This window comes from Macaca thibetana, chromosome 6, assembly GCF_024542745.1.
Source record: "Macaca thibetana thibetana isolate TM-01 chromosome 6, ASM2454274v1, whole genome shotgun sequence".
Taxonomy (NCBI): domain Eukaryota; kingdom Metazoa; phylum Chordata; class Mammalia; order Primates; family Cercopithecidae; genus Macaca; species Macaca thibetana.
The window spans coordinates 110,525,623-110,537,965 of record NC_065583.1 but is presented as its reverse complement, the minus strand read 5'-3'; the positions used below and the strand labels follow the sequence as shown (position 1 = coordinate 110,537,965).

The window sequence follows — 12,343 nt, the reverse complement described above, 5'->3', positions numbered from 1 at the left end:
TTAGGTCAGGAGTTCGAGACCAGCTTGAACATGGTGAAGCCTCGTCTCTACTAAAAATACACAATTAGCTGGGTGTGGTGGTGCATGCCTGTAATTCCAGCTACTTGGGAGGGTTAGGCAGGAGAATTGCTTGAACTCAGGAGGCAGAGGTTGCAATGAGCTGAGATTGTGCCGTTGCACTCTAGCCTGGGCAACAAGAGCGAAACTCTGTCTCCAAAAAATAAAGACTGATGCATTCTTGAGTATGTCAGTTGCATCTTTCCACTCCAGAATTTCTGCTTAATTCTTTTTAATTATTTCAAGTATTTGTTGAACTTACCTGATAGGATTCTGAATTCCTTCTCTGTGTTATCTTGAATTTCTTTCAGTTTTCTGAAAACAGCTATTTTGAATTCTCTAACTGAAAGGTCACATATCTTTCTCTGCAGGATTGACCCCTAGTGCCTAATTTAGTTCATTTGGTGAGGGTATGTATTCCTGGATGGCCTTAATGCTTGTGAGTGTTCATTGCCATCTGTACGTTGAAGAGTCACGTATTTATTATAGTCTTCACAGTCTGGACTTGTTTGTACCATTCTTATTGGAAGGCATTCTAAGTATTCAAAGGGAATAGAGTGTTGCGATCTATGTCATTGGTCACTGTAACCATATCTGCATTAGCGGGTACCCCAAACCCAGTAATGCTGTAGTTTTTCTACACTCATAGAGGTACCATCTTGGTGGTCTTGGATAAGGTCCAGAATTCTCTGTATTACCAGACTCTGTATTACCATTCTTTCTTCCCCTTTCCTCAGGTGGAGGAGTTGCTCCTGTGTCCACCAGCACCACAGGACCATGGGGGAGGGAGTATTGCCAGGGTACCACCAATGTTCACTTAAGGCCCAGGGCTCCTCAGTCAGCTTACGCTGCATGCTGCCAGGCCTGGGACTCACCTTCAGGGTAGTGGGTTCCCCTCTGTTCCAGGGGTAGGTCCAGAAATGCCATCCAAGAGCCAAGGCCTGGATTCATGGACCCCAATAGCCCACCTGGTACTCTTCCCCAGTGCAACCAAGCTGGTCCCTAAGCTGCAAGACAGAATCCCCTTTACTCTTCCCTCTTCTTTTCTCAAACAGTAGTCTCTCCTGGTAGCCACTACAGCTGTGAATATGCTGTGTCATACCTGAAGCCAATATGTCTCACAGTTTCACCTGAGGCCCATGGTGAGGCCCTGGTTACCACTGCTGATTATTCAGGGCTCAGGGGCTCTATAGTGAGCAAATCATGAATCCTAAATGGACTACTTTAAATAAGAAATTCTGTGTTTTTTTTTGTTTGTTAGAAGTAGGATCTCCTGTTCTGTTGCCCAGACTGGAGTGCAGTGATGCAAATATAGCTCACTGCAGCCTCGAACTCCTGGGCTCAAGCAGTCCTCCTCCTTCAGCCTCCCAAGTAGATGGGACTACAGGCACATGCCACCGTGCCCCAATAACTTTTTAAATTTTTCTGTAGTGACAGAGTCTTGCTTTGTTGCCCAGACTGATCTTTAACTCCTGTACTCAAGCGATCCTCCTACCCAGGCCTCCCAAAATACTGGGATTACAGGCATGAGCCACCTGTATGTTTGTTTGTTTGTTTGTTTGTTTGAGACAGTCTCTCTCTGTTGCCTAGGCTGGAGTACAGCAGTGTGATCATGGCTCACTGTAGCCTGCCTCAGTCTCCTGAGTACTTGGGACTATAGGTGTGTGCCACCACTCCTGGCTAATTTTTAAAAATGTTTATTAGTCACAAGGTCTTGCTATGTTGCCCAGGCTGGTCTTAAACTCCTGGGATCAAGTGATCCTTCCACCTTGGCCCATCAAAGTGTTGGAATTTACAAGTGTGAGCCACCATGCCCCGCCAGTCTTTTATTGATTGCTGACATTTTTTTTTTTAAAAACAGAGAATGTTCTTTACTCAGGTAATTTATTTTGTGTAAGACTAAACCTGTTAATGTAAGTTGTTATGTTTATTCAGAGTAACAACATTTTTACCATCACAATTTGTAATTTTGCTTTTTGAAAAATGTGGTGTCTAGTCCGGGCATGGTGGCTCAAGCCTGTAATCCCAGCACTTTGGGAGGCCGAGACGGGCGGATCACGAGGTCAGGAGATCGAGACCATCCTGGCTAACACGGTGAAACCCCGTCTCTACTAAAAAATACAAAAAAAAAAACTAGCCGGCCGAGGTGGCGGACGCCTGTAGTCCCAGCTACTCGGGAGGCTGAGGCAGGAGAATGGCGTGAACCCGGGAGGCGGAGCTTGCAGTGAGCTGAGATCTGGCCACTGCACTCCAGCCTGGGCGACAGAGCGAGACTCCATCTCAAAAACAAAAAAAAGAAAGAAAAATGTAGTGTCTAAGAGCATATTATTGGACTTATTACCAACTATACAGCATGTTATTTTCTGTATCTTTCCCTCCAAGTAGGCTAACTTGAAGTACATATTTATTTTTAATCAGGGTACCCTTAGTTATTTAGTTCACATTGAACCTTGAAAAGGTAATTCTTAATTTTATTATTTGAATGTGTAGTTCGGAAACTTAAGGGACAAGGGTAGGTGTTTGATTCTTATATTGTTAATTTTGTCTTTCCGATCATGATTCCTACTCTCTTTTTGCCTGCTAGGTACATATCGGTTGCTAATTGTGTTTTTGCTGTGGTGAAGTATTTGAAATGTTTACATATTATTTGTTGATTCTAAATAATTTAACACGTTTTTAATATATTTGGGTTTTTTTTCCCTCTCTACCAGATCAAACTTGGACATAGATCAGAAGCTAAAGATGGTAAGTATTTCATGTAATCTGACAGATAGGAAAAGTTTTATCCTTTTTTTTAAAAAAGGACAGGGTCTTGCTCTGTCACCCAGGCTGGAGTATAGAGACACAATCATAGCTCACTGCAGCCTCAAGGTTCTGTACTCAAGCAATTCTACCACCTCAGCCTCCTGAGTAGCTAGGGCTATAAACATATGCCACCACTTGTGGTTAATGTTTTATTTTTTGTAGAGATGGGGTTTGGCTGTGTTACTCAGGCTTCTCTCAAACTCCTGGCCTCAAGCTATCCTCCCACCTCGGCCTCCCAAAGTGCTGGAATTACAGGCTAGAGCCACCATGCCCAGCATAAAGTTTTCATTCTCACTGAAGAAACTAGCAAAGTATTAATTAATAAGAGTTAGCAGTGGTTCTGGATAGAGTTACTGCAGTGTCCCCGAAGAGTAAAGATAGACTCAGGATAGAGGAGTAGTATTTGGTGATTTTTACCAATTGGATGTTCAGAAAAACATTCTAAATCACCCACATAAATGGAAGGCAGCAAGCTTAATTAGTTTGTCTTTCTGTCTTCATTACGGTTTTACGTGTTACAAGCCATTGTTTTTTCTGTTTCTGAGTTTCTAATTTGAAAATTCAGGATACATTTTCATGAAAGTACATAAAGCTAACTATGGAATAGATATATGGGGAAAGGATTTCATTAAACTTTCTTCCAAAGTCTTATCTATTAGGAGTCATCATAAAATAGCTCTTATAAAAGAGACCCATTGTCTGTGTAAGTGCCAATACTATATCTTATTTTTATTTTATTTATTTATTTTTGAGACAGTGCCATGCTCTGTTGCCCAGGCTGGAGTGCAGTGGTGCGATCTCAGCTCACTGCAACCTCTGCCTCCCGGGTTCAAGCCATTCTCCTGCCTCAGCTTCCTGAGTAGCTAGGATTACAGGTGCATGCCACCACGCCCAGCCAATTTTTTGTATTTTTAGTAGAGATGGGGTTTCACCACGTTGGCCAGGCTGGTCTCGATCTACTGGCCTCAAGTGATCTGCCCACCTAGGCCTCCCAAAGTGCTGGAATTATGAGCCACCGCACCTGGCCTATATCTTATTTTTAATTTTGAAATCTGTCATTTGTATTGGAATATATACTGTCTTATTACTAGTTTGCTTTTAGCACAAACAATATGCCACTAACATTTGTAGGGCAAGAGTAGGGAAGCTTATCATCTATATGCTGCACACTTATATATGTTCTTAGTCTAATGGTCTTCAGATCCTGATATCCTATAGATAAAGTGAAATTTTTTTCACCATTTGTCATAGTCTTTGTTAAGCTATTTTTTAAAAAAAGCAATATAGGCCTGGTACGGTGGCTCACGCCTGTAATCCCAGCACTTTGGGAGGGTGAGGCGGGTAGATCGCCTGAGCTCAGGAGTTCGAGACCAGACTGGCCAACATAGCAAAACCCTGTCTCTAACAAAAGTACAAAAAATTAGCCAGGCGTGGAGGCACGCACCTGTGGTCCCAGCTACTCGGGAGGCTGAGGTGGGAGAATCACTTGAATCTGGGAGGTGGAGGCTGCAGTGAGCTGAGATCATGCCACTGCACTGCAACCTGGCTGACAGAGTGAAACCCCATCTCAAAAAAAATTAATAATAAAAATAAAGCAATGTAAAAGAACAACAGATTTCACATAAAAATTGTCAAAGTAGCCCTTACTTTTGTGTGGAATGTTCACTATTTTCTGAGGTGACTAACCTTTCTTTAAAAATATGTGTTTGTGGCTGGGCGCGGTGGCTCACACCTGTAATCCCAGCACTTTGGGAGGCCGAGGCAGGTGGATCACGAGGTCGGGAGTTCGAGACCAGCCTGACCAACATGGTGAAACCCTGTCTCTACTAAAAATACAAAAATTAGCTGGGCATGGTGGCGCATGCCTGTAATCCCAGCTACTCAGGAGGCTGAGGCAGGAGAATTGCTTGAACTCGGGAAGTGGAGGTTGCAGTAAGCTGAGATCACGTCACTGCCCTCCAGCCTGGACAACAGAGTGAGACTCCATCTCAAAAAAAAAAAAAAATGTGTTTTTAAGGTTTGAGATTTCAGAATTACTCACATTTTGCTTTGCCTTTTTATATAGGTATAAATAGAACAGCCTTAAGAGAGATAAAATTATTACAGGAGCTAAGTCATCCAAATATAATTGGTGTGAGTATGATCAAAACTGTTACTGGGATTTGGGACTCTGCCTTTTCTTAATATAATGGATGTTGATTAAAGGCTCAGCAAGATGACTTGTTCTAGATGAGCCTTACAGAAGCTTAAAGGAAATACATTTCCTATCCCAGTTGTTTTGGTAGACGTTGTCTTTAAAACTATACCACTGATTAAATAAATGAAATATTGACATGTAGGCTAATTTTGTCAGAAATAATTTTGAAGTCTAGGGAGCTCTAGCATATAGTGGCTGAGAGCGTGAACCTGAATTCAAAACCTTTCTTTCTGCCTGTGTGAGACCTTGAGTGTGTTTACTCACAACTCCCCGGAGTCCCTGCCCCATAGGGTAGTTGTGAGACTGGCCAATTGAACAGATGTATCTGGAATAGTGCCTGCCATGGAAAATGTATTCATTCATTCAATGATAGCTGCTGTTATTTAGAGGAGTTCTTAAGAATCACATTTGGGACTTTTCTTTTAAATTGGAGACTGGAATGAGGTTTTCACTGGTTAATTTCTTAATTATAACTCCAAATATTTGGGGAAAGAGGTTGGGTATTTTTTTTAAGTAAAATTTAATATTTTTGTGCTTCAAAATACTAATTCCTTTAGTACTGTCCAAAAAAGGAAAATGTCAAATTAATCAAATGATTTAAGCTTTATAGGGAATTACCAACAGTTTAAATGCTTTTTAAATTTTAAAAAATTGCCTCAGTTGCTATCATACTGTCAGGTATTAAATAGTGAATCACATTTTAATTTTTTTACTTTGCAGCTCCTTGATGCTTTTGGACATAAATCTAATATTAGCCTTGTCTTTGATTTTATGGAAACTGATCTAGAGGTAAGATTAAGATTCCTGGAGAAATTCCTTTGTCCCAGTTTATCAAACAAGAACCTAAATACTTGTTTTCTACCTAAGAAGATACTGCTAGTAAAAGGGAAAAAAAAAGCTTAATTTTGTTGAAATTTGGATATACTCTAAGTCAAAAGGATCTCTTGAGTTATTTTCTTCTAATCATTTAGTGATATTCCCAGTGTTACATACAAAGATTTGGATTTCATTGGCCTTTCTCCCTTCCAAGTTCCCATAGCTAGTTGACGTCATTTTTGGAGAAATGAGCATTAGACCTGTAAGTTTTTTTTTTGAGATGGAGTCTTACTCCATCCTGGAGTGTAATGGCATGATCTCAGCTCACTGCAGCCTTCACCTCCTGGGTTCAAGTGATTCTCTCACTTCAGCCTCCCAAGTAGCTGGGATTACAGGTGCCAGCATGCCTGGCTAATTTTTATATTTGAAGTAGAGACGGGGTTTCACCATGTTGGCCAGGCTGGTCTTGAACTCCTGACCTCAAGTGATCCACCCTCCTCAGCCTCCCAAAGTGCTAGGATTACAGGCATGAGTCACCATGCCCAGCCAACGTATAAGAATTTTATTTCCGGACAGGTGCAGTGACTCACGCCTGTACTCTGAGCACTTTGAGAGGCCAAGGCAAGAGGATTGCTTAAGCCCAGGAGTTCAAGACCAGCCTGGACCACATAGTGAGATCCTGTCTCTACTTTAAAAATTATATTAAAAAATAAAGAAGCTTATTTCCATGTAACCAGAGTAATGTCATTCTTTTGAAAGCCAAGTTTGTTTTGTTTTTTGGTTTTTGTTTTTGAGACAAGAGTTTCACTCTGTTACCCAGGCTGGAGTACAGTGGCGTGATCTCAACTCACTGCAACCTCTGCCTCCCAGGTTCAAGCGATTCTTGTGCCTCAGCCTCCCGAGTAACTGGGATTACAGGCACCCATCCCCATGCCCAGCTAATTTTTGTATTTTTAGTAGCGATGGAGTTTCACTTTGTTGGCCAGGCTGGTCTCAAACTCCTGTCTCAAGTAGTCCACCTGCCTTGGTTTCCCAAAGTGCTAAAATTACAGGTGTGGGCCACTGCACCTGGGCAAGTTTCTTTTTAAAAAATATAAAATTCATTAATATTAGTTGAATCTCAAAAATCGAATAATCCAAGGATATGGAACGGCTGGAAGTTTGTTGTTGGTTTTTTTGTTTGTTTGTTTGTTTGTTTGTTTTTTGAGATGGAGTCTCTCATTGTCACCCAGGCTGGAGTGCAGTGGTAAGATCTCGACTCACTGCAACCTCTGCCTCCCAGGTTCAAGCAATTCAACTGCCTCAGCCTCCCGAGTAGCTGGGGTTACAGGTGCCTGCCACCATGCCTGGATAATTTTTGTATTTTTAATAGAGACAGGGTTTCGCCATGTTGACCAGGCTGGTCTTGAACTCCTGACCTCAGGTGATCTGCCTGCCTCAGCCTCCCAAAGTGCTGGGATTACAGGCGTGAGCCACCTCACATGACTGGAACAGCTGGAATTCTTTTTTTTTTCTTTCTTTCTTTTTTGGGGGACGGAGTCTCGGTCTGTTGCCGTGGCACGATCTCAGCTCACTGCCACCTCCACCTCCCAGGTTCAAGCGATTCTTCTGCCTCAGCCTCCCGAGTAGCTGGGATTACAGGTGCCTGCCACCATGCCTGGATAATTTTTGTGTTTTTAGTAGATACGGAGTTTCACCATATTGGCCAGGCTGATCTTGAATTCCTCACCTCATGATCCACCTGCCTCAGCCTCCCAAAGTGCTGGGATTACAGGCGTTATCCAGCATGCCCAGCCCCAACAGCTGGAATTCTTATACACTGCTGGTGCGAAAGCAGTGAAATGATAAAGCCACTTTGGAAACAGCTTGGCAGTTTCTTATACAATTAAATACACACCAGCCAAATTAAAGCAAAAAAAGATTTCACAGAACACATTATCAGAAAGTAATAGGAACACACTAAATGCTCAGACTGGTGGTGATTGAGTCCATAGCCTATTGTGATAGGTCCTTCCAGCATCAGTACCACTAATATTATGATCTATAATAGCATCACTAATATTGTGATTGATAATACTAATCAATAATCTTGTGATCTAGCAATACCTCTGCTAGGTATTTATCTAAAAGAAAGAGGCCGGGCACAGTGGCTCACACCTATAATCCCAGCACTTTGGGAGGCTGAGGCAGGCAGATCACCAGAGGTCAAGAGTTTGAGACCAACCCGTCCAGCATAGCGAAACGCCATCTGTACTAAAAATAAAAAAAAAAATTAGCTGGGCGTGGTGGTGGGTGCCTGTAATCCCAGCTACTTGGGAGGCTGAGGCAGGAGAATCAATTGAACCTGGGAGGTGGAGGTTGCAGTGAGCCGAAATTGTGCCACTGCACTCCATCCTGGGTGACAGAGTGAGACTCCCATCTCAAAAAAAAAAAAAAAAAAAAAAAAGCCAGAATTCAGTTGGTACACAGATGTTGGGCTTTATTAATAATTGTCAAAACTGGAACAATCCAAACATCCCTCATTCTGACTGTACAAACAAACTGAAATACTACTCAGGTATAGAAACAAACTATTGATAACTGCAACAACATAGATGAATCTGAAATGCGTTATGCTAAGTGAAAGAAGCCAGGCTAAAAAGACTATGTATTGAATCATTTCATTTATATGATATTCTGGAAAAGGCAAAACAAAAGGAACCAGAAACCAGATCAGTGGTTATGGGAACTTTGGGGTAAAGGAAAGGAGTAAGTACAGAGGGGCCTCAGGGAATTTTGGGAGGTTACGGAACTATGCTTTGATTATAGTGGTGGTTACATGACTGGATGCATTTGTCAAAACGCATGGAACTATACACTAAAAAGGGTATGCTTTACCTTAAATCTGATTTTAAAAAAAGAAAAGGGGAACTTTTAGTTCCTAACTGATAAATCTAGAAATAAACTGACATTAGGCACAGCTCACAAATAATGCCATCAAAACTCAGTCTTACACTTTAACTCAGCTCTGTTTTCTTCTCTGTTGCCTTCTTCATGTGTACAGTTCTCAATATGGTGTTCCAGATACTTCTAGGTATATGTTTGTAGAGTTTAATAATACCTGAGGAATGAAAGTGCTTTCTTTTCTTTGATTCTAGCACACTTGTCTTGTATCCCTGAACCAGTCACTTGGCCAGGAGACTGCAGTGTGATAATGGGGATGCCTGGGTCATGTGCCTACCTCTGGAGGCCTTAGGTTGGCTCAGTCCTACCTTAACCATGTGGACTAAGCTGAGAAGAGATGGCTTCCCAAAGGAACACTAAATGCTATTGTTAGAAGCATTTAGAAGATGCAAGCAAAAACAACAGGTGTTTGCTACTTTCATGCGAAAGCAGTAGAGGACAAAGTACTGCTTTCTTTCCAAACCAGAAATGCTCTCCCTACCCATCTAACTCTGGAGATTCTGACAGTGCTTCCTGAGGAAACTTAGATAACCTCTCTTGAGAGTCTCCTGTATTGATACTTATATTTTAAGTCTATAAATTGTTTTATATGGTAGAGTTTATTTGAAATAATAAAGGGTACCTGTATATTGTATACTTGCTTTACAGGTTATAATAAAGGATAATAGTCTTGTGCTGACACCATCACACATCAAAGCCTACATGTTGATGACTCTTCAAGGATTAGAATATTTACATCAACATTGGATCCTACATAGGGTAAGGTTTTTAATATTGCTTCTTTATAGCAGTCAAGTTTTATAGAGCCAATTTAGTACATAATGGCCTGAACATGTAAATTGTTTAACAATATGAATTTATAGCTGACCGTTTTATCCCATCTTTTACCTATATATTGTTCTCTTCAGTTGTTCCAGCAGTTGGTGCTGTGAGGACTCCATATTACTATGTGAAATTTAGAACTAGAAGAGATCCAGTCCTTCATTTTTTTTTTTTTTTTTTTTTTTTTTTTTTGAGATGGAATCTTGTTCTGTCACCCAGGATGGAGTGTAGTGGCACCATCTTGGCTCACTGCAAGCTCCGTCTCCTGGATTCACGCCATTCTCCTGCCTCAGCCTCCCGAGTAGCTGGGACCACAGGCGCCTACTACCATGCCCAGCTAATTTTTTGTATTTTTTTAGTAGTGATGGGGTTTCACTATGTTAGGCAGGATGGTCTCAATCTCCTGAACTCGTGATCTGCCTGCCTCGGCCTCCCAAAGTGCCGGATTACAAGCATGAGCCACCACGCCCAGCCCCGGCCCCGGCCCCCTCATTTTATAATAGACGAAGAGCTAAGTTGCTAAGTGACCTGGCCATGGTTATTTTTTTTTTCAAGGTTAGCTGCTGATAACAGACAGAGTATTAAAACATGGGTTTTGGCCCAGGCGCAGTGACTCACTTCTGTGTTCCCAGCACTTTGGGAGGCCGAGGCAAGCAGATATCTCGAGCCCGGGAGTTCTAGACCAGCCTGGGCAATATAGTGAAAACTCATACAGAAATTAGGTGGGTGTGGTGGTGCACACCTGTAGTCCCAGCTGCTCAGGAGGCTGAGGTCGGGGAATCACCTGAGCCCAGGAGGCGGGGGTTGCAGTGAGCTGAGACCTCACCACTGTACTCTAGCCTGGGTGACAGGAGTGAAACTCTGTCTCAAAAAAAACAAAAAAGAAAATAAGTCTTTTGGCTTTAAGTTCAGTATTCTTTGCGCTACAATGTTGTGGGGGAAAAAATACAGTTATAGTGATTGTCTTGGATTAACTCATACAATGCCAAAATACAACTAGAAAAGTAATGTTTCTTGTAGCTCTGAAATTCAAGGTACAAAATACAGTTTATGAAATAGTGGGAATATTCAGCTTTTAGAACAAAGCTGATGATTTAGCTAGGTAGATGCTAGCTACCTAGCTATTTAGATAAGTAGTTAAGAATATATAATTTGTACCTAGTAATTCTCATATCGTAAGTTTGGAATCCTTTTTAGGTTATTGCTGATGTCTTTTTAGCATAGATTTTGAAGAATGTCATCCTCATTCTTATACATTAACAAATGTATATTATGAAAGTTCTTATTTACTATTAATAGTAGGAACCATTTATCGAGTGCCTGCTATGAGCCAGTTATTACACTACACTACGGAAAATATCAGATTTAATCCTCACAGAAACTCTACGAAGTATGTATATTGAGGCTTGGTGAAATTAAGTGCCTTACCAAGATTATATATTATAACCAGTCCAATTTTGCTTTGATGAGATTTTATATCAGTGGAAAAAATATTGATTTTTTAGATTTCAGGTGTTACCGTTTTTGCTAAGTTTAAAGTTATGCCAACTAAATGTAGCACTACAGTGTTCTCCCCTACCCTGCTTATTTGTTTGTTTAAAACTTCTGTCATATAGGATCTGAAACCAAACAACTTGTTGCTAGATGAAAATGGAGTTCTAAAACTGGCAGATTTTGGCCTGGCCAAATCTTTTGGGAGCCCCAATAGAGCTTATACACATCAGGTTGTAACCAGGTAAGAATCCCTTAAAGCTACATGTGCAGGAGGTTAATCAGAAATGAGCATCAACTGGCTTCTCTGAAATATCTTGGCAGAGTTAAGGAATCATTGTTGATAGATATCCTCTTAAAAAATACTGCCATTTGACCAGGCGTGGGGGCTCATGCCTGTAATCCCAGCACTTGGGGAGGCCGAGGCAGGCGGATCACGAGGTCAGGAGTTCAAGACCAGCCTGGCCAATATGGTAAAATCCCGTCTCTACTAAAAATACAAAAAAATTAGCCGGACGTGGTATGGTGGTACACGTCTGTAACCCTAACTACTCAGGAGACTGAGGCAGGGGAATTGCTTGAACCTGAGAGGCAGAAGTTGCAGTGAGCTGAGATTGCGCCACTGCACTCCAGCTTGGGTGACAGAGAAAGACTCCCTCTCAGAAAAAAAAAAAAAAAAAAAAAAAAAAAAAACTGCCGTTTTTATGTTAGGTATACTTTACCGCGATGAAAAAATACACAGCCCTTTTTCAGACAGAGTTTAGCTCAATCCTAAGACATTTACCTTGTAAATGGAAACAATTTATACTTTTAGTTAGATAATCTAGAATTTCAGTGGCTATTCTTCTACCTAATCATCTGATTTATTGGACCCATGTTTATTATTATGTTGATCAGTCCTGATTCTGTATCCTTCTATGTAAAGGAAAATTCTCTCGACAGAGCAATGTCTTGATATTTGAATTTTTCATATTGATAATTATATTTCCATTTGTATTTTTGATGTGTAAAAACAGAAAATCACATTAAATAGGAATGATAGATTTTATAATTTTTGTCCCAATGGCATTTTGTTAATTTCCAAGACCCTTTTAAGGATCTGCAAAGATTTTCAAATTCTCTATTTTTTCTTTCTGTTTTTTGAGACAGGATCTCACTCTGTTGCCCAGGCTGAAGTGTGGTTGTGCAAACAATACTCACTGCTGCCTTGAC

General features: G+C 41.1%; 1 protein-coding gene across 2 annotated transcripts in view; it reads left to right on the top strand.

Annotated features, from left to right (window-relative positions):
* The window catches only part of CDK7 (cyclin dependent kinase 7), a 48,805-nt gene that overhangs the window by 17,059 nt on the left and 19,403 nt on the right, over window positions 1-12,343 (top strand). Inside the window, exons 3-7 of one of the 2 annotated variants that reach the window (XM_050793585.1) lie at window positions 2,769-2,802; window positions 4,928-4,995; window positions 5,780-5,848; window positions 9,467-9,577; window positions 11,257-11,375. In XM_050793585.1, coding sequence (XP_050649542.1) covers window positions 2,769-2,802; window positions 4,928-4,995; window positions 5,780-5,848; window positions 9,467-9,577; window positions 11,257-11,375 — 401 coding nt within the window. The remainder of the gene's footprint in view (window positions 1-2,768; window positions 2,803-4,927; window positions 4,996-5,779; window positions 5,849-9,466; window positions 9,578-11,256; window positions 11,376-12,343) is intronic. The other variant, XM_050793586.1, reaches the window with a different exon arrangement.